General features: G+C 47.4%; 10 protein-coding genes across 10 annotated transcripts; 6 read left to right on the top strand and 4 right to left on the bottom strand.

The window, feature by feature from the left end:
• Nucleotides 1-141: 141 nt before the first annotated feature.
• FOBCDRAFT_9750 (NADP-dependent oxidoreductase domain-containing protein) lies at nucleotides 142-1,439 on the top strand. The gene is made up of 5 exons (XM_031191244.3): nucleotides 142-227; nucleotides 272-709; nucleotides 759-979; nucleotides 1,027-1,173; nucleotides 1,222-1,439. Exons 1-5 carry the CDS (start codon nucleotides 189-191, stop codon nucleotides 1,241-1,243), a joined length of 867 nt encoding a protein of 288 aa, XP_031032475.2. The 5' UTR covers nucleotides 142-188; the 3' UTR covers nucleotides 1,244-1,439.
• Nucleotides 1,440-2,226: 787 nt separating this feature from the next.
• On the top strand, nucleotides 2,227-4,187 carry FOBCDRAFT_280177 (uncharacterized protein; the record flags this gene model as incomplete). The annotated part of the gene is made up of 22 exons (XM_059611573.1): nucleotides 2,227-2,281; nucleotides 2,365-2,383; nucleotides 2,443-2,464; nucleotides 2,552-2,575; nucleotides 2,628-2,657; nucleotides 2,719-2,730; nucleotides 2,789-2,836; nucleotides 2,886-2,975; nucleotides 3,068-3,079; nucleotides 3,143-3,163; nucleotides 3,227-3,247; nucleotides 3,299-3,319; nucleotides 3,376-3,396; nucleotides 3,462-3,524; nucleotides 3,582-3,602; nucleotides 3,653-3,673; nucleotides 3,725-3,769; nucleotides 3,815-3,835; nucleotides 3,893-3,922; nucleotides 3,972-4,017; nucleotides 4,066-4,084; nucleotides 4,136-4,187. 22 exons carry the CDS (start codon nucleotides 2,227-2,229, stop codon nucleotides 4,185-4,187), a joined length of 714 nt encoding a protein of 237 aa, XP_059465987.1.
• Nucleotides 4,188-6,910: 2,723 nt separating this feature from the next.
• Nucleotides 6,911-8,240, bottom strand: FOBCDRAFT_207271 (uncharacterized protein; the record flags this gene model as incomplete). The annotated part of the gene is made up of 2 exons (XM_054707120.1): nucleotides 6,911-7,812; nucleotides 7,865-8,240. 2 exons carry the CDS (start codon nucleotides 8,238-8,240, stop codon nucleotides 6,911-6,913), a joined length of 1,278 nt encoding a protein of 425 aa, XP_054563095.1.
• Nucleotides 8,241-10,663: 2,423 nt separating this feature from the next.
• On the top strand, nucleotides 10,664-11,044 carry FOBCDRAFT_207270 (uncharacterized protein; the record flags this gene model as incomplete). Its single annotated transcript, XM_054707119.1, has 1 exon — nucleotides 10,664-11,044. The coding sequence occupies one exon, from the start codon at nucleotides 10,664-10,666 to the stop codon at nucleotides 11,042-11,044; it is 381 nt and encodes a 126-aa protein (XP_054563094.1).
• Nucleotides 11,045-11,949: 905 nt separating this feature from the next.
• FOBCDRAFT_285265 (uncharacterized protein) lies at nucleotides 11,950-12,358 on the top strand (the record flags this gene model as incomplete). The annotated part of the gene is made up of 2 exons (XM_031191242.3): nucleotides 11,950-12,119; nucleotides 12,180-12,358. The coding sequence occupies exons 1-2, from the start codon at nucleotides 12,038-12,040 to the stop codon at nucleotides 12,356-12,358; spliced, it is 261 nt and encodes an 86-aa protein (XP_031032473.1). The 5' UTR covers nucleotides 11,950-12,037.
• A 378-nt stretch (nucleotides 12,359-12,736) lies between these two features.
• FOBCDRAFT_146320 (transmembrane amino acid transporter protein-domain-containing protein) lies at nucleotides 12,737-14,168 on the bottom strand (the record flags this gene model as incomplete). The annotated part of the gene is made up of 2 exons (XM_031191241.3): nucleotides 12,737-12,793; nucleotides 12,846-14,168. 2 exons carry the CDS (start codon nucleotides 14,166-14,168, stop codon nucleotides 12,737-12,739), a joined length of 1,380 nt encoding a protein of 459 aa, XP_031032472.2.
• A 2,198-nt stretch (nucleotides 14,169-16,366) lies between these two features.
• Nucleotides 16,367-17,155, top strand: FOBCDRAFT_207268 (uncharacterized protein; the record flags this gene model as incomplete). The annotated part of the gene is made up of 1 exon (XM_031191240.2): nucleotides 16,367-17,155. The coding sequence occupies one exon, from the start codon at nucleotides 16,367-16,369 to the stop codon at nucleotides 17,153-17,155; it is 789 nt and encodes a 262-aa protein (XP_031032471.2).
• Nucleotides 17,156-17,952: 797 nt separating this feature from the next.
• FOBCDRAFT_264706 (major facilitator superfamily domain-containing protein) lies at nucleotides 17,953-19,488 on the top strand (the record flags this gene model as incomplete). Its single annotated transcript, XM_031191239.3, has 2 exons — nucleotides 17,953-18,025; nucleotides 18,072-19,488. 2 exons carry the CDS (start codon nucleotides 17,953-17,955, stop codon nucleotides 19,379-19,381), a joined length of 1,383 nt encoding a protein of 460 aa, XP_031032470.1. The 3' UTR covers nucleotides 19,382-19,488.
• Nucleotides 19,489-20,318: 830 nt separating this feature from the next.
• Nucleotides 20,319-21,119, bottom strand: FOBCDRAFT_280171 (uncharacterized protein; the record flags this gene model as incomplete). Its single annotated transcript, XM_031191238.2, has 1 exon — nucleotides 20,319-21,119. One exon carries the CDS (start codon nucleotides 21,117-21,119, stop codon nucleotides 20,319-20,321), a length of 801 nt encoding a protein of 266 aa, XP_031032469.2.
• A 698-nt stretch (nucleotides 21,120-21,817) lies between these two features.
• On the bottom strand, nucleotides 21,818-22,950 carry FOBCDRAFT_232404 (uncharacterized protein). The gene has a single exon (XM_031191237.3). It carries the CDS (start codon nucleotides 22,901-22,903, stop codon nucleotides 21,977-21,979), a length of 927 nt encoding a protein of 308 aa, XP_031032468.2. The 5' UTR covers nucleotides 22,904-22,950; the 3' UTR covers nucleotides 21,818-21,976.
• Between the last annotated feature and the right edge of the window lie 13 nt (nucleotides 22,951-22,963).

The following is a 22,963-nucleotide window of genomic DNA, read 5'->3' as shown; positions in this document are numbered from 1 at the left end:
ATCTTTAGGATAATTTCAGCCTAAGCTTAGGATCCTCGTAACAGTCGCATCGTTACCCTCGTCTTACGTCACCCCCACTGATGGACCCAGCGATGTCGGCCCCATCAATTTCTTATCAGATCGCAACGTCCTGACATCATCACCATCTCAAATTCTTGCTTCTTCCAACAACCAAAACATTTACCAAAATGGCGTCTCAACCCTCACTTCTCGCAGCCACGGCCAAGGTACGATTCATCCAATGCTGCGATGCCTTCGCTAACATTCACAGCTCAACAATGGCCTCATCATTCCCCGCATCCAACTCGGTCTCTACATGATGTCCACCAAAGAAGCCACCGATGCAGTTCGTCAAGGCCTTCTCACCGGCTACCGCGGTTTTGACTGCGCACAAATGTACCACAATGAGCGCCAAGCCGGTAAAGCCATCAGTGACTTTCTCGCCAGTAGTGAGAACACGGCGGGTTTGAAGCGCGAGGATATTTGGTACACCTCCAAGCTCGCCAGCTGCGACGAGTCGTATGATGCTGTGCGAAGATCCGTCAAGAAATCGGTTGAGGCCTCGGGCTTGGGATACATTGACTTGTTCCTCCTTCATAGCCCGTATGGTGGAAAGACAGCCAGACTTACGAGCTGGAAGGCCCTTGAAGATGCTGTTGATGCGGGTGAAATTCGCGCTGCTGGCGTCAGCAACTTTGGTTCTGCTCATGTGAGTTTCATGTTTTTTGCTGCAAGTTGACGATGCTGATGCTCTCAAGATCGAGGAGCTCATGTCCTCCAACCCTCGTATCCCTCCTGTGATCAACCAGATCGAAGTCCATCCTTTCAACACTCAAGAAGGTATCCGCGCCACTTGCGCCAAGCACAACATTGCCATCGAGGCCTACGCTCCCCTCGCTCGAGCTGAGCGTATGGATCACCCTGCCATTGTCAACATGGCCAAAAAGTACTCCGTTACGCCTGCCCAAATCTTTGTCAAGTATGGCTTTCAAACTCTACCACGATCCGTGTGCTGATGATACATAGGTGGGGACTTCAACATGACTTTATCACTCTCCCCAAGAGTACCAAGCAGAAACGCATGATCGAGAACGCAAGCGTTGATGGATTCGAGATTTCGGAGGAAGATATGAAGGAACTGGATGGCTTGGATGAGCATTTGGTTACAGACTGGTGAGTATGCTTCGAAATTGCTCGAGTTATAGACTAACAACCGCAAAGGGACCCAACCAACGCGCCCTGAGATTGAGAAAGGAACTCGCTCGATATATATGAATGCATGTATTCTCACAAATTGACAGTCTTTCTGTTGTTGCAAAGAAATGGGGGTTCCCGCCAGCTTTGTCTTCAGTCATGCTTGTTGAACTGAAAGAAAGGGGTTAGTAAAAAATACAAATAAAAATGTGAAAAACAACAACATGGATATGAAGAAAGGAAACTGCCAAGGTTTGTGGCGATGTCGCACTCCGCCGATAAAATTCAGACCAATTTTACGACCAACGCTGTCAACATACTGAATCAGATGATGCCATGTGATGTTCGGCCACACCACCTAGGTTGATCTTATGGCTTCTGAGTCCACACAGTCGGAATCAAATCTGCCCACAATAGATTGTAGGGTTTGGTCAAAGAGAAAGCAGGCCTCCGATTCTGAAGCTCACATCTTTCCAAAGCCGCCACTCGATTGGGCAGTGCGGCGATGCTTCCATTTCACGATAACCGGACGACTACAAGGCACGCAGGGACTCGAAGGGAGATGAAGCGTACAATATAGCAAAGCGAATTTGTCGATGTATCCAGAAAACAAGTGATGAACATCCTTAAACGATGTCGAGGTTGAATGCCTTGCGTCGTGGTTGAAAATCCTGTCCATATTGTGAGAAAGGGGCACAAAAGGGACTCCAGTGTGCATTTATTGTGGTTTGTGGTAAGGTGGCCCGTGCCCACGCGTTTGATTTCATGATATACCGTGAAATTCTTCTCTTTTCTTCTCCTTCTACAACATCGCCGCCACCTTCTGCCGCCGGTAAGTATCCCTTTCCCTGGTGCATTTCGATGCGAAATGCCGACACTATCGATATTTCCTTTACTGACTAGTGAAAAAAGCGTACGTATCTACTGATAACCGGTCACCCTTTGCGCTGGATCTTGGCCGCTGACGTGTAGTTCTTCGCGATAGGAGTTTTCTTTCCAACGAGCTGTGAGTTGATTTGGCGTTGGGACGAGATGGACAGCCCGCTAACATATTTCTCTATGGTAGATCATTTCCCCTTGAAAACTTGTAAGTTCCCCCTCTCTACGGACTTCTAACTCGATGGAGTCCCTCAGATCATCCAAATGTTCAAATAACTGACCTTCACCTAGTCAAACAAACAACTACCACGTAAGTTTGGATCTACACTGTGAAGCCGTTGACATTCTGGTTTTCTTACATTTCGTTAGCATGGCCGAAACTAAGAAGACTGTAAGTATTCAACTGCCTTCTCTCGCCCTTCACATCCACGACGGAGAGTACCCGAAATCCCAGGTTAGGTTGCTAATACTGGTGCAGAAGAACGACACAAAGAAGACTGCCGTAGGAAGCCTCACTCATCAGATTCACCGACAATATACTAACGACAGTTCAGAAGAACAAGGCAAACCCCACTGGGGGCAAGGTAAGTACTTGTCGGTTACGTCTTAGAGTTCTTGACACTGACCAGAATTGCTTTTTAATAGAAGCGCAAGGCTGTATGTTATCCCACCCTACCGTCAAGTTAAAAGTTTAAACGCCCCTGACACAATTAAGTCCGAGATGACCGCCGATCCGGCGCCTGCGGCCCCCGTGGCCAACAACGTGAGTTATTATCTAGACGATACCAAGAATTGCTGATACGTTAGGGTAGCCACCTGCCTTTGCCGACGGCCCTTCGGCTGCGGCCCCCTCCTCTTCTCCCGCGGCCCCTTGGGGTGGGCTCCCTCGGCCCAAGCGCTATGTAAGTACCCTCCCTTGATGCTTGAATATATCGGCAATACGTCTTCAGTCCAAGCTGGGAATGCGGAGACAAATTGTGCTGACAACTCGTAGCCCATTCGCGAGGTCAGTACCATGATCCTGTACCATTGCTGGACTAATGTTCGTTGGTCACTAAACGTCCCTTAGCACTACGACACGAAGCTCGCCGTAAGTCTCACACAAGACCCTCATATGCCGAAGGAAAGCTTACTGACGGCTCTTACCATTTAGCATCTGAAAGCTGTAGCCGCGGTAAGAACCTCTGGCATTCCTGCTTGATAAGATGTCTGACAGAGAATTTAGTTCAAGCGCGCTCGGCTTGACGTAAGGCTTCCTGCAAACTGTTCATGGAAAGGGATTTGACATATAGGTTTTCATAGTTCAACATCGCCGACATCAACGTATGTTTACATATCACATTGAACGTGTACGAATGCAAAGAAGAAAACACTGACAATAGTTATAGTGGATCAAACGTGAGCAGGAGCGCCTTGCGGCGTGTCTTGAGAAGGTCACCGGCCTTTGTGATGTAAGTATCATTGCGCCGATTTGCAATTCCTGTGACATATGTTGACATGATTGATAGGGTGACGCCGACTCCATCAACGTGAGTAAACCCAGTCATTTACGCAAATACTTTTCTGACTCATCTCTGAGAACCTCGATGAACAGATTGCGGTGTGTACTCGTATGAATATACATTTTGAGCGAACCTCTGACAACTAGTAGACCCTTGAGGCTCAGGGTGAGGAGGCTTCAGCCACCTCCTCTCAAGTAAGTTGAGTCCCCGATTGAGCGACACATATTAACAGTGGTCAGGACTGGATCGAAAGACGCCGCGTGAGTGACAGATTGCCCAGTCCTTTTCGACAGCGACTGACTTGTTTGATTACATAGATCAAGATGGCTGAGGAGAAGGCTGCCGCTGTACGTAGCATCCTTGCCAACCAGGCCTATCATACTAACATAAAAAAAGGCCGCTACCGAGACGGAGGGCTCCGAGCCCACAACCTCCAACGTGAGTAACTACATAACTATCTTAAAAGTCATGAAGACTAACATACATTTAGTGATTCTTTTTCTAAACCAGTATGAAGTACTCTGGCTTCCTTCTTTGAATACATGCTAACGTGTTTCAAGTGAGGCAAGCATCAGTACTGATATCACTACCGCATTTGACAAACCGAATTAGGACTGACTCGATCTTTTTAGTCGACTTCAATTCTGTACGTACGTCAGATAATATGCCCAGTATTCATGAACTTGTTACTAACCTTCTCCAGTAGCTTAATAGTGTCATATATGAGTAAGACTCTTAAACTGAAACAGTCTTCTGTTCGGTAACTAATGTCGATACAGATTGATGAGCGCCGCGGGGGCGCCGCCCCTGGTACAATGGAGGAATTCCAGGTAGTCTATTGCCCAGTGACATGCCGTGAACTCACAAAACAGGTCGTATCGCTATCGGAATCAGTTTCTAAGCTGAAGTGGATATGATTCAAAGAGATGGTCAATTTTTGGTAATGTACATTCTGTCGATTATTATTACTTCACTAACCAGGTTCGCTAGACTACCGGTTTATCTTGCAAGTGCCATATTCATCCATATCTATCCGTATCACTGACTCTACAACGGTCGGTTTGCTCTTCTTCCCTTGCCTGGCCTTAAATCAAGTGCTAACTGCAGTCTTCTCGTGCCAATTTTGGCCAAAGGCTCACGAGCCGGCTCCCGAGGGCACGAACACGGTTACCACCACGGGGTCAAAGGCAGACCTGGGAATCGTCGAGGTGAGGGCTTGTCACTGTATCTTGTGACGAATATGGAATGACTAGCTTCGAGTATGGATAAGAGATGGCTTGCGAATCGTGGACGGATACGCACGTGGTGATTCCAGATTGGCAAAGGCTCTATCGGCGATCAGAACGTGGAGGGTGGTTGGTCTCAATGAGGCGTCAAATCGCCTTAACTCATCGCTACGGTACTATAGTCGCAGATCCAACTGCCATGTTTCATCATCTCAAATTCATATCGGCGGTTAGTCTGTACGGCGCGACTTGGGTTGTCTTCTGCGCGGGGCGGCTCGACCAGTGGAATGAAGCGGAGGTCAGGGGTGGACTCAGAGGCAAGAGGTCTTGATTATTGGAAGATGCCAATTGGAGGCTCTATGTCTGTACCTGGGAGAGATTGAATCGAAAGCAACTCATATGAATATACATATCGAGTTTGGAAGATGTACAGGAGACCTGGGTGTGCTTTTTCTGTGGCAGGTACATCATACATGACTTGAAGCCACCGTTTCAAAGATCCAATCGCCATCCGTGGCCCTGCCAATCCAAGTTAAATATTGCTTCCGAAGATGAGATGCGTCTGCCGCCTGTGTTTATACTATGATATGTCAATTAATTGACGTCGTTACTGGAAATGAAAGAGTCTCGAGGTAATAAAGCAGAAGCGGTCAGGCGTTGGCAAATATCCACAGGCACACTGCGTTTGCTGTTTAGAACAAATATGAAGTTCAGCTTTCGAACTTCGTCACATTAGACAAAAGCCGATAGAGTCGGTTCTGGAAATTTATTGTAGTTGACATCACATTAAGAAGTGCCTGAAACCCTTCCAGAAAGTGTTTGGATGCAATGTCATGTTGGCCGAAATTTGAGGGCAATTATCGCCAGCAATGTCAGCATCAGCGTTGTCCTAGGCCACATAACAGCCAAGGGAGAGGTTGACATAACGGTTGGCTACCTCTCATTCGTTGTCGTGAGTCGTGAGAGCAACCTCGAAGTTCTCACAACACTCTCAGGAGTTGCGATGAATGGCAAGTCTTCAGATATTGGGACTAACAGGGGATCGAGACCGAAGTGATGATATGCGACGGGGTGCTTTCAAAGCCTCCTGTAAGTTGATGAATTTGGGAGTAGACATCATTGTTCCGGTGAACTAATCGCTTTGATTCCATCTGTCAATCCGAACTTCACAATCTTAAGCTCATCTGCCACATTCGCTTTTCTTTCTAGGAAGAGCGCTGTACAAGCTCCGCATTTGTATTCGTTCTTCCTGTCTATATTCTGCTCTGAGCCTCCAATCCAGCTGTAAAAGGCCCAAGGGAGGCCGTAAAAACGAACTTGGTGCATGAGAATGGGAAATCGGCGCAAGGAGGTGGAAAAGCGGTCTTTCTTGAGTCAAGGGGTCGTATCAAATGTGAACTTATCACATCGAGCGGTCATATTATATTGGGAGACACTTTCGATTTGCTAGCATATCGTTACTGCCAAGATGGATCGATCGGAAGTGAGTCCACAGTCACCCGACTGGAAGTTGGGTATCGTCCAACGTCTGCCAGACCTTTTACCAATACGTCCAGGGAAGCCCTACCTTGTTGCATGACATGCATGACAAGTGATCTGTGATCCTCCCTTGTTTCATATCTCCACTGGACTCCAAATCTTTCCTGTAATGTTTTGTTGATGACAGAATTGGTAGAGCAGCTGAATAGGCAGATACTACATGCGCGACTGGTGCAAGTGAGTTCCGGCAAAAACGATGGTGGGGGACTAAGCAGCTTTCCGGATAACATTGGCGTTGGGATATCGGAAACGTATTTCAACTGACCTTGATCATATTACAATGCGTCTCTACATTGGCTCTGGTAATCAACAGGTTCCCAGGCGGCACCACGTGGAGGTTGTAGAGTCCGACTTCTCCGCCCACCAGCACCTCTCCCTTCCAAATCAGGACAGAGGGCCAGCCCCAAACGTTCTTTTGCAAAAGAAGACAATGGGGTCAAATGCTATAGGTACAAGACTATTTCAACCGGATCCAGCTAGTAAGCTTGCATCCTACAGACCCGGCTCCTTTCTTGGACGCTCAGGTACGCGTTGAACCGATTGAACGGAGCATTCTGCAGTAAAGCACGTCTAGATTGTGAGGGCAGCTAACTGCTCTCTCAACTCTACGGTAGTAGAAGCGTGTGACGGTGCTCTACTGTGTGACTGGACGGAAGCATTGAAGCTACTGACCAACGCACCAGCCATGGTATCGTCGTCATCGTCCTGCCCAAGCAATTCAGGGTCGCCTGCACCCCCACAGATAGCTAGCATCTGAATGGCAGCCCATTGCAACGTAATCATTGCTTCGAAACCATCCAACTCGTCTGTCGCCATCTTGACGAGAAATAAATGCCCCGTTGCAAGTCGTTCCCCAGAACGGAGAAAGGCCTGCACCACCCCAGGAAGGTCTCGAGGGAACAAGGAAGTGGTACGGTCGGCGTTATGGTGTGCTCGAAGCGCAGATTCAATAGCAGCCCAATGCACGTCGATATTTGCTCGAGAATTGTACTTGAAGGTAGTCTTGGGCATCCAGTGAAACTGTAGCACAACCGCGGCCTCGTCACCCTTCGTTTCAGATGACATGAGCTTGAACGCAAAGTAGCCTCTCCCCCACCAGTCGTGCAACTGAGGACTAAGACAGAGCATGTTCCAGACTTTGTCAGAGGCACCTCTTCCCGTGGTGCTAGGGTCGGCGAGTATATTTCCCCAGTGTCGGTAAAAGTTCTTTCCAAACATTGACGTGATGGCGTCGATGTAGGTTTTGGTCTTCTCAGTATTGGCCTCGGAGGAATTGAAGGCAAACGGAACGATGTGGCAAGCATGTGGATGAGCCGTCTCTGTTACCATGCACTTCTGTCCATCGCGCTTCTTGCAGGCCTTCTTTTCCTTGTCGCTGCGTGTCTTTCTGACAGTGGAGAATGTTTTGTACTGCTCAACTATGTCCTGACTGTCGTCCGACTGATTTTCTTTGGGCGCCTTTTGTTGCATAACTAAAAGCTCATTAATGGAAGGGAACTGAGGACGTCCAGCAATGTTACCTACAGTGCCGTTGAAAACCATAAACAGTATTCAGACCCTTCAGTAGTAGATCAGGGTCTTTACCATATGATAGTGGTCCTGTAGGCCCAAGAGCTTCACGGTCCACCATCATTATGACAACAATATGGCGGAGTTCAAGTTCGAAGTGTTCATACTTGGCTCGAATAGTCGCCCTGATCAGCCCCATGAGGCGCCGTCTGTCCCTAGCTTGGTCTGCATGTAGATCAAGCAGTCGACTCGGCACCTGGAAAGGGTGATCTTCGTGGTTTCTCACCACTTCCCTCAAGTGGTTGTAAGCGCGGTCACTAACAACACCCTGAAAGCGTTGATCAATGTCGACTTTGAGCGCGTCGCGTCGCTGTATATTCGTGGCATCCATGATGTTTTGATATAAGTGTAATTATCGTAAATATGAGAAGGTGAATGCCGCAAGGAGAAGAAGAAAACAAAACCAATTCTTTCAAAAACCATCATCACAGTAGGAGCTCGCATCTCAGGGGCGGCGGCCAGTCAGGGGCGATTTCCGAGGGACATGGTATTTGTTTGCCAGCTGTCAACAGCTGCACGGGACTGACAGGTCGTTTAATCATACGAGAACTCAATTTGGCCGGATCCTATCAGTTAGAACATGAACTTGACTCAAGGCTGAGATGTTTCTCATACCCAAAGTCATTGGCATTTACAACTGGAACACAGAAGTTGATGGGCATTGTGAGCGCCCAGGAGCTTATGTGGGCAAGGCATTTAACGTATGTATGCTCACCTGAGTTTTGAAGATACAAAAGCACGGTTTTGGTCTTTACATATCAGTTAATATTGATTTTTCAAGTGTTCGCATCCGCATAAGAAGCTCAACTCGGATGCTAAGATGTGAAGACGGAACGCTTCATTGTACCTTCACCATGCGTGGCAATGAAAGAGCTTTTCGTGTCTTGTATTACTTATCCTCGATCCCAGAGAAAGTCACTGTATGTAGCACTGCAGTTTCGTACAAATTTCTCTTGCTTCAACCATAATATCTAAGAGACTGAGACGAGAAAAAACCTTTCAAAGCTCGACATCAACCGGACTTCGATGCAACGAGACTCGCCACAGCTATTCTCGTAGCTATTCCATGCGAAACCACATTTGGAACAATGGGCGACCCCGCCTTGCTCCTATTGTTGCAGAATTGGCCACGTCGTTGGGCTCACCGGAGCATCTCATGTAACGGTAATTTCCAAGGATGGAGAATAGCTGGTGAGTCCATAGAGTCCAGGAAACGAGCGTCTGGGTAACTGACCGACGGTTGATCATCTAACTTGCCAGGCTTATCCTGCTTACTTCTGCCAAGTATGTGTCAATCTGGGTCGTTTGAAATATCGCTTATCGCCAGCTTTTTCTCGACATCTGAACTAGATGCGTCATTTGCAGTTGAGACCTTTGGCTGAGAGTTTATATTGTCACACATAACTGAGAATAGAGTTGTTATCAGCTGCCATCCCTCATATGTGGGAGCCCTACCCTACGCAATTTGATGTAAACACTTGTCGTCAACGGATGCTGATGAAACCAGTACCGCAGAGTTGTCAGTGTCGAATATAACAGTTGCCGGCCGCCCGCCAGCCAAGTACTTAGGCCCAGTCCGAATATTTACAGATGTTTGTTTTAAAAAACGACTACGCCTCCATGTCCTGATGGCGTTCCAAGTTCTCAATGCATTTCACGTTGCATAAATTATGAGCCCCCTCAATTGCCCCCAAAGCCCGAGGTGTTTTACCCTCCGTTGTAGAATTTAACGTTTACCACTGTGCTCTTAAGTGACGACAACAGCAAAGAGTCTAGTACCTGGTTGAGGCAAAAACCCATGTGGTTGTTATTTTCCCTTCACTTGCTCCTTGCCTCGAGTATAACCACGAGGTTTTGCCGATACCAGACCCTACCTGCCAGGACTGTGGTTTCAATTATTGGCAACTTGCAATCCTTCTCAGATTTTCCCTGGTTCTTATTAGCTTCTCTGGCGGTTCGCGGCCCCTTATGCGATTTTATATGACCTCATTGTGCTGAGTTACCATTCAGATATCAAACGCAGGCCGCATAGAGGCATCTAGCCCACAATATTGTATATTGAAATGTTATTGTGGGTGGAGTTATGGCCCTCCCGAGCACCCGTCTTACAAGAGGCAGTGAAATAATCCATTTCAGGCAATGTCTCACTGTATGAGTACCTAAGGGAGCCTGAATTTATGGGCCTTCTTAGCCTAGCTATAAGGATAGGTCAGCAGATACAAGTCTCTTCTTTTGGTTGAGTAATGTTATACAGATGATCACTAGCCATCAGAGGGCAACCCTGTGGAAGATGCATTCTCGATGAGAATTTTCGTTGTTGGAAGATCCGACAGGACGGATGAGAACGAATTGGATAAGGAAGGAGAGAAGAAGGAAGAAGAAGGATGGGTTTTTGTTTAATGATAGTCTCGCTTAGGCATGAAGATTTGTCTTATGTGTCCGCTCTATCAGCCTCTTGATCGAATCTTATCAGGTACAATGTCATTGACGCTCTAGAACTATTCAATTGAAGACTGAGTCAAAAGGAATTATCCGTCCCGGGCCCGCAGGGCATCACTTTGACTTCGGTGGATGAGTCAACTATGGATGGTAGCGGACTATAGGGTTTCCTCAGACAGCCTAGACTCGTAACTGGAAGACGAATCTTTGCCACAATAGGAGCTTCTTGATCTTGCAAATATAAATAAATCCCTTGTGCCAAAAGCCTCCCCTCCAAGCTCCTCACTTTCATGCTCGTAAAATCAAAGACCCAGCATGTCCGAGAGCACGCCCGTGGCGCAAACGGGCATCAGGGATCCTTTCCAACACCTCACTTCTGAAATACGAGAAATGTTTATAACCTATCTTGACTATTACAAAGATTTCAACAGTCTATATCTAGCTTCACCTATCATGAGAAAGGAACGGCGGACAAGCACACTGTTATTGACATCAGAATCCTTGGAGAGCAAATTCGGCGGTACACGCGACGTCGCTTTCATTGAGGCTCATATGTACCTGTTGCTTTCCAAAAATGTACTGTCTGATAAGAACTACAAGCTCTGGGAGAAGAGGAAGCTTCCACATCCGCTCTTTTCAACCCAATCAGATATGGTATTCCGAATGAACGCTCTATACCAACGCCTGATGGATTGATTTAACTTTGGCTCTGAAATTGTCCCTTGGTTCATTCGAAAATTACCTTACAGTGTTTTCGCTTGCTACGCTACTTGGGCGCTTAGAAGGAATGGAGAGAAGTTTCCGACGTCACTAAATGATGCGACAGACGTCAAGAAAGGGCAGGTCTTGTTCTTTTTGCTTGCGCTAAGCATGGCAGGAAACCAGTACATATGCGAGCATGAAGCTTCCCGTCGGCAATACTGTGAGCGACACATGCAGTTAAAGAATCAATAGATTGTCGTTTGCAAACCCGACTTTCCCATCTCGACTAAATAAGGGGAAAATGCGCGGAGTTTTATGCAGGACCTTATGTACGACGAACACAGAGTGGAGGTGTTTGGAAGTAGAATTAAGCGTTTACTTGATCGGCGTCGAGCTAGGGGTAATGGAGAAAGAAACATATGAGTATGGATTAACCCGCTTATAACTGGCTTCTTTTGAGAGTTAACATAATCCAGCAGCCTGTCTTGCCAAGCTCAACGCGCGACAATGGGTTCAGCCTAAGCAGAAACATTCATAGAATCACGCCGTACTCGACACTGCCGAGCCGGGTCTAAACACTCCTTTTTACAAAGCATTTTAGTGCCCAATCACACAATCCTTCTTAAAAAGGAGGGTGCCAACGTTTGAACCAACGCAACATCTGTCGTTGATTAATTGGTTGATGGTGGACTACCCCGCGTTTCTGACGTTGATGGCACAGCAAAGCATTTCGTGATAGCTTATCTTATACTGGAATAGGAAATTTGCAACGTGCTCTAATGGAGAGCTGACAAACATTCTGTATCATCTCCTCAAGATGACGGATGGTCACGAGGTCGTGTGCTTGCTGTAACATAAGAAGCCGTTTCCCCTCTTTTGTGATTGCGAAGCTATTTTCTCTTCATTTCATTTGTCTTTCCTAAGTATTTTACGCTTTAAAACTACAAGATCTTTCAGGGTTATACAGTCAACTATTAACAAGTCGACATGGCACCTCAGACCCTTGCGGAGAAAGCCAAGGCCAAGCTCCAGGCTGTTCTAGAGGATCCCAACAGGAACGACTCATCTTGTATGTGCTTGTCTCTTGATGTTTTTAATTTTGATCACTACTGACAATTTGAATCAACAGCCTACAAGCAGAGAGTGATGACTACTACGACTCCTGCGACCGGATCCGAGTGGACCAACACTTGGGTACGACGAAATAGTAACGATCGTCGGGCCAGTGTTGGAAGTGAAGGTTCAACTGGATCACCTGTTCGCCGCAGGTCAAGCTTCCAAGAGTGGCTATATCCCTCAGCTCGTTAATGATGTATATGATACAAGGTTGCGCGTGGTACATAATGACGTCGTGGATTATTTCGTGCATGCTGTTTACGGTTTGGGTTTGTAATATGTTTCAGAACGTCGTCCCCTTCTTCAGAAAGTGCATTATTAGGTTATCTCTTTCGACGGGAACCAAAACGGGAACCAGATTGTATTTGCTGTTGGGTGGGTTACGCGACAATGTTCTTTCTTTGGTCTCGAGACGATTGATCAAGACGAAGGCTACAGGTAATGAATGCACTGTATATATATAAAACTTGTTTGATGATTATATCATTAAGAATCGAGATTGTATTAATTTACATCATATATCTAAATGCATTTTTCGCTTTGGAACATCTATCGTCACGCCGAGTCAGATTAACTTGATCGGCAAGTGAAAGGAGCATGAGCAGAGCCATCGGAAGTAATGTCAATCTAGTAAAACGTTAGTTTTTTGAGCAGAAATGCCATGGTTGAGACAACTTACGATATCTTTAATGGTGGCATATGTACCAGCACCAAGTGTAACGATTCCGATGATAAAGGCCAGGATGCTTCCCAAGCTCATCAACATGTTCTTCTTGGAAAACCACTTGCCCTCGCAGAGCAAGACGAACCACATGACACCGGGGATCCAGAAAGAGAAACCGGAGACAAAGAGAGCCGAGGCCAGAGAGAGCAAGTCAGAGAAAATGGGGATAGCCTCAGCGATGACCCAAGCGATGATGGTGAAGATGGTCACAAGAGTGATCCAGCTGACCCAACCCATGGGGGTGTTGACATATCGCAGAATTGAGTCCTTGAACATACGGCCATGAAGATATCGAAGGGCAACGGTAGAATTGATCGAACCGGAAATAAAGATGACGGGTAGAGCGACTCCAAAGGCGATCTTGGAAATAAGTGGTCCGGCGGAGAGCAATGCGGGCGATTGCACTGAGGGTCCGATAAAAGCGTAGCACAGGGCTCCAGTCAGAGTGTAGATCGCAATTTGGATGAAGCAGGAGGCGTAGATGGACTTCATGTAATCGGTTGGTGTGTGCATCTCGTCCATGAAGGAGAATTGACCGATTGCGAAGCTGAAGGCGAAGATGATGTTGCTGACAGCGACGAATGCCTCGGCGAAGCTGAGGTCCTCCTTGGGCCAAGCAGACCACTCAACGCCAGAGAGTCCACCAGCTGAATCGCTAGCTTGAATACCGGTGGCAATGACGGTGATGCCAATGGCGGCAAGGATAGACACGAAATCGATATATCCTAGAATGGCGACTTCGGTGAAAGATGGGGGGATGGCGAGGATCAGAAGGATGATAGCCGAAACAGCAGAGAAGACGATGGAGCAGACGTGTCCACCGTTGATGTCGATGAGCGCAATGCTACCAGTCAAGGCATGCGAACCAACAACCATAACAAGCTCGAGAACGAGGGCAGCACCGAAAATCTCATAGCCAAAGCGACCGAGAAGTAGGCGTCCGGCATCAGCATAGTGCGCCACGTGGGGAAATTTCAGCTTGACTTGGCCGACGATGTAGCTGGTGAAGATGGAGACGAGGCCGAGAGTGATTGTGAGGAAGACACCGGGGAACATGCCCAGCGTGTGATAGGCTGAAGGAAGGCTGAGGGCGCCGAGGGCAATAGCCTCGACGATTGTGACGACGGCGAGACGCTTCCATCCCAGGCGGTGGAAGTGAGCATTTCCTTGGGTAGCGAGCTGCTTCTGCTGGGAGACTTGGATATCATCCGCTGTCTCAGGATCGTCCATCATGTTGGCGGGTTTGGCGGACTTGGCCTTGGGCGATGTGGTAGCCATTGTGTCGTGAGTGAGTAGAGGAGTATGTTCGGTGGGAGGATGGGTAGAAGAGTGGCTACTCATAAGACCAAGGAATGGTCAGTGTAGAAGAGTCGAGAAATGTACGGAATAGGTAACCGACGAACAATGGGGAAGAATGACAGGAGATCAAACAGGGCCCTGAGAGAAGGTGAGACAGGACAAATGTATTTAAGAGGAACGAAAACAAACGGCTAGAAGAGCTTTGTGACGGGAAAAACGGCGCAAGGCGAGCCATGGCGCATGTTCGGTGTATCCGGGGTATCCACCTCCGAAAGATCGGGGGCCGGGACCAGGTCGCGGTTAATGTCATGATTAGATAACAGCACCTTTCTCCAGGTTTTTATTCCATTTAAACTCGTAATTCATTCATGTCATGCCGACTCCGGAGTTAACTGTCCCTGGTACCATCTGATCTCAAAAACTCCATCGTTCCTGGCGAGAATTCCAGCTTCTGAGAGAAAAGGCCCGAAGGGAGTTGACGAGCCGCGCTCGGAGTGGCGTACGAAAAATCCGTAAAAACCTTCCAAAAGGAAGACGCTTGACCCAAAGTCGTATGGTGGTGGAAGAATCTGCCGGTTGTGGGTCTGTATGACATGAGACCCCTGGTGATATTTTTACGTGCATGAAACGTGTCATTGGTGAGAAATCCAGCGAGGCTCCGTCACCGAAAAGGCGCGTGTGGATATCATCACGTTATGATATCCTAACAATAACTCTCTAATGTCGCGCTCCGCGTCAAGATGAAATCTCGAACGACCCGGACAACGAGATTACTCCGGGGCCCCAAAACTCTGTTTCTGATGAGAGAGAAACGCATTCTCTACATTCAGAGATAATGCGAGAGATAATGGGAGAGATGTTGTCAAGCTTGGTCAAGCTAACTGCCGTCTTGGCTTGCAGCAATCTCCACCGAAAAAGTCTGGGGTGAAAAGCTCTTTTATACATCGAGTCAGCCTCATAAAACTCTGCATCAAATTTTACTCCACGACATCCTCATCTCCGCCATCAATCGCTTATCTGTGGGGTTATTCACCTCATTGACTAATATGAATAACGAATTTTCGTGACCTGTTCCGGGGTCTTGAACTGTACCCCAGAAACCGTCGCTGGCCTCATACAATACATGCCGGTTGACGGCGAGTTTACCCGCACTGCACCCCAGAGATCAGGTATTTTTCGGGATGGGGGAGATGGGTTTAAGCTTGTTTAAACGGGCCGTACTGGAGGGTAACTGGATGGGTAGTAGGGTAAGATGTCTTCAAAGGAGAGACTTCTTTTGACTGTCTTTATCTTGTCGTTGAGTCCTGCGAATGGTCGCACCATACCCTAGTGGATGCCTCGTTGTCTATCATCAGGGTATTGGTAGATGGTTTTGAGGTGCTGTGGACTGCGTTATTGATAGACTCTTGCTACATATTCATTTATTAACTTTGCATTAAATAACTTATGTCTTTTGGTTTCTAGTATTGGCATTCTCGTGCACCATCAAACCTCCTGCTGTTCTCAAGATCAATGCTTCTAAGCTCAACCACGTTATCAAATGAACTTCTCTTTTCTGGGCGTGATTATCTTCCCTCAGCGATTCTGTTGCCGAATACAACTTGGCTATTTATCAGAAGCACTGCTCACGAGGCGATAACTCTCAAGTCCAACATGAGTCGTCGTCGCGAAAACGCCAGTCACGAGTCACCATGTGGACAGGCATTAAGGTCAGGCGACTCGGTTTCAAGGCCACTTCTGTATAGCCAGTCAGACTATGCAACAAGAAAGTAAATACCAGATAAAGTGCACATCACAAAAGTTTAAATTCCTGTGCCATATAGAATTAGAGTCTGTGGTGACTGGCTCAGCCAATCCGCCTCCTTGACTAACCTTATTCTTGGTCACGAGCTTGGAGCAATGTGGTGTTCGGTAACATGGATAGCTTCAAAGTTTCTCTACATCTCGACCTGCAATGAGACGTATCCAGTTGGCGATGGGTTTGCGGTGCTTTCGCTTGTTTCTGAAAGTATATCTGCACAAGACTTTCATCAGAGAGTTTGGAACACAGAGTAACGTATTATGAGTAGAAGTGTTGAACAGCACCCTTGCTGTGACATTCTGTCTTCCTCAACTCTAGCAACACAATCTGAAACACGTCCTCCCGGGCTCAAGTGAATCAATATCACACGATCAACATGAGGATCGTAAATTCAAAAGAACTCGGCAATTTGGTGATGTGGCGGCCGCTCATGCTTCTCGACAAGACACTTTTAGGACCCGCCTACGTCGAAAGTGTCGTTTCGCGCTCGCCTGCACTTATCGCCTCCCAAGCAGGCAAAAGACTACCACTTGAGCTCTGGGACATTATTATCAACTTCGCTAAACGTTATACCAAGGATCACCGTTTTTCCCTCGTACAACCCATTAGGCTACAGACAAGCGTGCGAGGCGATGAACTTGTCTGCAGCAAGTTTCAACGCTGGTCACCCTTTGGTAACATCCAGAAATCTGAGGAAATCGAAATCTATCGATTCTACTTGGCCCATCCCGACAAATTATCCCGACCTGGCATGCATTCATCCTGCCCTAACCCCTTCGGTGATCCATTGACCCGCGAGTTCGGCTCACTCTGCACGTTCCCCACGGCCTTGCTCGAGACGGCCAAGTTTCTCCATGTGGAGCTCACGGTTCGAGATATCATCAGGTACCTGGAAGACGGGGACTGCAAGATCTGCTCTGGAACGCGCGTGACCGGATCCGACATTGTCTCGGGGTTTGTGCCCCAAAATAAGGAGTATTCGCAGTTCCTTGGCGGAATCCCACCGTCTGCGGCTGAACCTTTGATATGCCCGCTCTGCGTCGGACTGAATCATACCTGGCAAAGCATCAATACACGAAGCCGATTTGTGCCGCCCATGTCTAGGGAGGATTATCGATCGTGGCTGGTTAAACGACTCGAAAGCTTTTTCACAAGACCACGTTAGGCAAATTCCCCAAATAAGATCGAATTACTCTCCAGCTCAAAATTTGCCTCTGGATCTTGAGCGCGCTGAGGTTGGCGAAAAGGGTATCAGATGGGTAAAGATGGCTGGATTGTGGTTAAGATCGAACTCACTGGTCTGTATGTAGCCAGTAAAAGTCCTCAACATAGCACGACAACCTTCCGCGTTTCATTTAGCAAAGAAACATCAGCAACTAAGAGGGACTGGGTTATGATAAAATTAGGATGGAACCCACAATGGTTCTACGAAATCATGACAAGATTAGGCCTAAATTTATGGTATCCTTAGGTAAAGTGTTGAATTTGTGTAGCATCATCCCCGGAAGAAAGGTCAAGGCAACGTTACGGTTACTTTATACAGATCATTATAAATAAATTCCCATTCAATTTGTTCCAAATGATCCGAAATGTAATATGCTGAGCTCTGTCAAACATAAAACACATGCCGGATTTCGTGGTTCATGATTGGTGGTACAGCCAAGGGCCGATGACGATGCCGGAGACGGATATCACGCAACCGCATGAACCCTTATCAATGCTCGGCGATCTAACTTGATCGAAATAACCACCATCACCGATCGAGTGGTTGATTTGCATAGTTTATCTTGGTCCCTGTCATCATTGCTGGGGTTGAGTGGTGTCATTCTTTTATTCCGACTACTTTATCTTGATGCTTCGCCGCTCATCAACGTCAATTATCATCTCCTCTTTAGCTGCTTCCAAGTCGCACAAGATTCGGCAAATTTCTTGACTTGGTCGGCAGTTGGAACCTTCACGACAATGTCGGAATCAGAGGGCAAACATACGGCTGATGCCGCGAATGCTAAGGCGTTGAATGAGGCTCCGATTAAGCGTAAGTTCACCACTTCCGACCTGAAGACTATACTGATGATTAACAGCGAAATGGAATCGGTCGCCAATTTACAATGCAACCATCCTCGGTCTCTGCAGTTTCGCAGCCCCCGGTCTCTGGGGTGCAATGAACTCCCTCGGCGCAGGCGGTGCTCAAAAGCCCTACCTCGTCAACACCGGCAACGCCCTCACCTTTTGTCTCATGATCATCTCATGCTGGTTCACCAGCGGCATCGTCAAATACGTTGGTATCAAAGGCGCTCTCGTTATCGGAACCATCGGCTTTGCTCCCTACAGCGCGGGTCTCTATCTGAACAACCGTTATGGCGTCGAGTGGCTTGTCATCTTTGGCGCCGCGTGCTGTGGTGTATCGGCGGGTATCTTTTGGGCGGCCGAGGCAGCGATCGCGATCGGATATCCCGAGCCTAGAAATCGAGGACGTTTGGTGGCATATTGGCTTTCATTCACTAGACTGGGACAGATTTTGGGTGGTGCGATTAACCTTGGTCTCAACGCCGATCGGAGTGAGGCGGGCAAGGTCTCGTATAAGGTCTATCTCATCTTCATCGCTCTTCAGGCGCTGGGACCTTTTGTCGCGTTTCTTCTCAACAAGCCCTCCCAGGTCCAGCGCGCAGACGGGAAGAAAGTCGATATGAGCATCCTCGACCATCCATGGAAAGAGTTCAAGGCCACAACACGAACGTTCCTCAAGAAGGAATTCCTGCTGCTCATCTTCTGGATCGGCCAAGGAGTCTACTCAGAGTCGGTCTTCTTTACCTATATCGCTCTTTGGTTCAGCGTGCGAGCTCGAGCTCTCGGTTCATTCGTGTCTGGTATTGTCGCGGTCATCGCGGGAAATCTTCTGGGTGTCTGGCTTGATCAGAACCAAATCGCTCTCAAGAAGCGCGCGCGATATGCTTATGCTGTCATCATGACTCTCCAAGGAGGGTGGTGGATCTGGTTGACCATCAACGTCACCAAGTTTAAGCGCGATGGACCCATCTACGACTGGAATGATCCCGGCTTCGGTGCCGCATTCGGTGTTTTCGTCTTCCTTGTCTCTGGATTTCAGCTCAATTATAACTTTGCCTTCTTCATCATCGGTCAAATCTCAAATAATTCGCAAGAGACGGTCCGTCTTTCTGCGTTGTTGAGAGGCACGGAGTCGGCATGGCAGGCGCTTAGCTATGGCCTCAATGCTCTTCCCATCATGGCAACTGTGGGAAGCACGTATATGAATTTTGGTATTTGGGCGGCTGCGATCTTTCCAGCTTGGTTGGTAATCCGGCAGCTGGGTGCAGGTGAAGGGCAAGCAAACAGTGACACAGACGGGACGGTTGTAGTGGAAAAGGCCTAGTTTAGACGAGACTCTCCATCAAGCCTTGTGATGATCTTTGCTCGGGCGTTGGAAGGGAGTCGAAAAAAGGTGTCTTTGGTGGAAACGCTCCTCATGGTGGTAGTGCTGAGTGACATTTGGGGCAGAAGAAAAAGCAAGGCTAAAATGTAAAAAGTCAAGTTCGATGAGAATTCTCCAGGACAGGATAACTTTTTATAAATTGCTCCTGAGCTTGCCTTTATACATGACAGTTTTCTCAAAGTCTGGTCGGAGGATTTGATGAGGTAGACATTGCCAGGGCTGGAGAAGCTTATATTGACAGGATATTCGCTGATGTCTAGAGCCTGAACTCTTTTTCGACCATTAAAGTCAAACCTTGCATATGATCCTTGATAATAGTTAGCCAATAGTATGACTTTGAGAGTCAGAAATCCCTGAGCAGATAACAATTATAATGTTCCCTTGAGATTAAACCTTTGAGTCTTTGAGAAGTATTTTTATACCTTAGCTAACTTCATAACAGAAGCAACACGCATGATTTTCATACCATAGCATAGTTAGTTATGAGCACTCCAAATGTCAATGCATCATGAGGTGCTTCAGGTCGGAACAAGAACGGTGCATCAATAGCAACGAGATTTGTGAATAAGATATACCAAGATCATGATAATTCACACCGGGCCTCCCCTGTATCACCTCCTCCTTTCTGGCCATATAGTCTCCTAGTCCCTTATCTTCTGGACCTTGCTTTATAAGGGAACAGTGAACCTCGAAAAACACCTTTTCCCTTTTATAGATCGTTACTTCATAGGCTCTGACGCTTATCGCGGAATTTGATAGTTATTGACTCAACATCTCGATTATCTGGAAACTTTTCAGGAAATCGATGCCGTGTTGAAAGATTTATTTAGAACTATTCAAGCCAGCACATGAGGCTTACTTGCGCTCAAAAGCTAAACTAGCATTGAATAAACACCATTTCTTCAGCTTCCCTCTGCTCCTCCTCCTCCTCCTCCTCCTCCTCCTCCCAATTATCATTATCGTCTTCTTCTTCCTCAGATTCCTCGGGCAGGTCATAGAACCTCCTACAACCGTCTGAAACACTTCCTGGAACCTTCTGTATCCAGCAATCAACAAGCCTTAGAGAGCGCTCTTCTTTTATAGATAGTTGTTTGGGAGGCTCTCTCAGGGCTGTTACGAAGGCTGATGGACATTGGTCCATCATCTCGATGGCGAGGAGAAGATAGAAGAGCCGGTAACTCATTCGGGACTCAACTGGAAGCATTACAGTAGGAAGCTGTTCCCCGTGTTCTCCGAAAGATTTGGCAAGGTAATCGCTAAACTTGCCAAGGCAGGCGTCAGGATATTTATCCCTATAGAGAGGCACCAATTCAGGGCCCAGCGCAAAGCAGTTGAGCATGCCTTGGTACCTGTCATGCATCTCGAAAATTAAATGTTGCTGTGGGGTGAACAGCGGATCCCGAAAGTAGACGTTTGGCATTCCCTGCCCATCCATTTCTATATACTTTGGAATGGGTTCCTCAATCTTCGGATATTGCACAAGCATCAAGACGTGCGCAAGCATCTCATAGCCCAGCTCCTTTCTAAGGGTGTGCCAAGTTTTTAGTAATTTGCTCGTGTGGAGTTGGTGCCAGAAAACGGGGGATGCTCGACAAATAAACCACATATCAGGGCTGATGTCGAAATTTGATATGATCATTTCCCGAATCTCTAAAGGGAGGCGTCCGAAGGGATCCATTGTGAGAATTCGAGGTTGGTGTTATAGTATGAATGGTTGATCGCACGTGGTAAAGTAGTTGAGAATTTTGGAGATTGTTGGTCGAGAATTCGGCGGGGGGGACGTTCTTTTATATACAGCCGTGTACCTGATTGCTGCCTATAAGTTTAAACTTTAGGCTGTTAACACATACAGTTCAGTCCCAGTATGCTTGTTAGCGCGCCACTGAAGGAGGCCGGACTGAATATTAATTTCTCTCAAACAGCTATTTAAGCACCCTAAAGAGTAGAGTTTGAGAGGTTTTCTTAGAAGAAATACTATATTATAGTCTCTCAAAGGGGTAAAGCTTATGTGAGGCAGACTTTTATATTAATATATTTCAGACCCTGGTAGATTGGGCGCTAAATTCTATTTTATAATATAAGCGGCTACCTAAAAAGCTTCCACGATAGCTAATAACCCTCATTGTGACCCTTTCTGCTATAGATAGAATAGGAAGAAAATGGACTGTGAGGAGCAAAATGGTTGACTTGAGCGAATGGTGAGAATTTGACAAACTAGCAAACTTTCGCAATATAATGTCATAAGAAGATTTTTGGCTTCGGCAGAAAGTTAAGTTCCTAATCACGGTACCTTGTTGAGCCCGATATGTTAAAAGGTAGTACAGGGTCTCGCCACCATGGGAATCTCAAACCACGCAGCTCAAAGTGCTAGACAGGATCTCATCTTGCGTGATCATGAGGTCTATGGATAAACTTGAAAAGAGATTCAAAACGGTCGTTTTGGTGATCTACTCCCCACACGGAAGTGCTTGGCCTATCTTTATCGCCGGTGTCATAATATAACATGAGGTATGGAGAAGGAGCACGCCATAAGCTCTATCGTGTGACAAAAGCGCTGTCCTGTTTTAGCCACGCCCTGACGTCCTTGATGTGCGGATGAATGCTCCTAGCCAGCTGCATGTCCACATTATAGCCCTCTTCCTTAAACCAATCCAACATCACACCGACCTCCTTAACTCCTGCCTTGAGTGCCTTCCCCAGTAGCCCCACCGTCGTGCCTACGCCGGTGCCCGTCACGCTCCTAAACCTATGGTCTAGTTCCTCGAAGGTGAGCTCCTCTCCGGCCAGCCCTATAGCCTGCTTGTTAAAGCGATCAGGAGCGGCAAACGCCTCGGCTGCAAAGACGCCAATATCTGAAGTAGCAATCCACTGCAATGGCTTGTCCTTCATGGTATTGCGCAGGCTTGTCATGAAAACCTTGGACTGGAAGTCCGGCGTGATATTATCCAAGAAGATGACAGGGCGCAAGATTGTCCAACCCATAGCAGACTTCTTACTTTCGATACTATCGCGGAGATAGTGCTCAATCTGATGCTTTGACTTGAAGTGCGGGATTGGTGTTGGGTTACTCCAGGACCTCTCGTTGCCACCACGATCGACGCTACTGTAGACGAAATGCTTCACATCGTTCTTGATTGACTCGTCTATAAGTGCTTTGCCTTGGCGCATCTCTCCCTCGAAGGTGGTGCCCTTTGTCACTGCGGCTTGAACTGAATAGACACCCCAGATGGGGCCAGAGGCAACCTTCTTCGCGGCTCGAAATAGAGAAGGTACGTCGTCAAGGTTTCCCTCGACGAGCTTGACGGCGGATGACTTCTTGGCCAAGCGCAGGGCTGATGGCGATTGTGCATTGCGGGTAACGGCGAGAATAGTGAATTCCTTAGAGAAACGAGATAGGACAGCTTCAACGACACTGCCGCCTTGCTTCCCGGTGGCGCCAGTGATTAAAAGATTGCGGGACATGATTATGAATTAATAACTGAAGTGGGGAGAGATTGTGGGTGAGACAAGCAGACAGCGAGG

This window comes from Fusarium oxysporum, chromosome X (genome assembly GCF_013085055.1).
Source record: "Fusarium oxysporum Fo47 chromosome X, complete sequence".
Taxonomy (NCBI): domain Eukaryota; kingdom Fungi; phylum Ascomycota; class Sordariomycetes; order Hypocreales; family Nectriaceae; genus Fusarium; species Fusarium oxysporum.
The sequence above is the reverse complement of the archived record's forward strand: the minus strand, read 5'-3'. Positions and strand labels throughout refer to the sequence as shown.

Bases quoted from the DNA above. Each gene is read 5' to 3' on its own strand.
- FOBCDRAFT_9750 (XM_031191244.3), top strand. From the start codon at position 189: ATGGCGTCTCAACCCTCACTTCTCGCAGCCACGGCCAAG. The intron at 710-758 runs GTGAGTTTCATG...GATGCTCTCAAG, and splicing joins GCAACTTTGGTTCTGCTCAT to ATCGAGGAGCTCATGTCCTC. The intron at 980-1,026 runs GTATGGCTTTCA...GATGATACATAG, and splicing joins CCTGCCCAAATCTTTGTCAA to GTGGGGACTTCAACATGACT.
- FOBCDRAFT_232404 (XM_031191237.3), bottom strand. From the start codon at position 22,903: ATGTCCCGCAATCTTTTAATCACTGGCGCCACCGGGAAGCAAGGCGGC.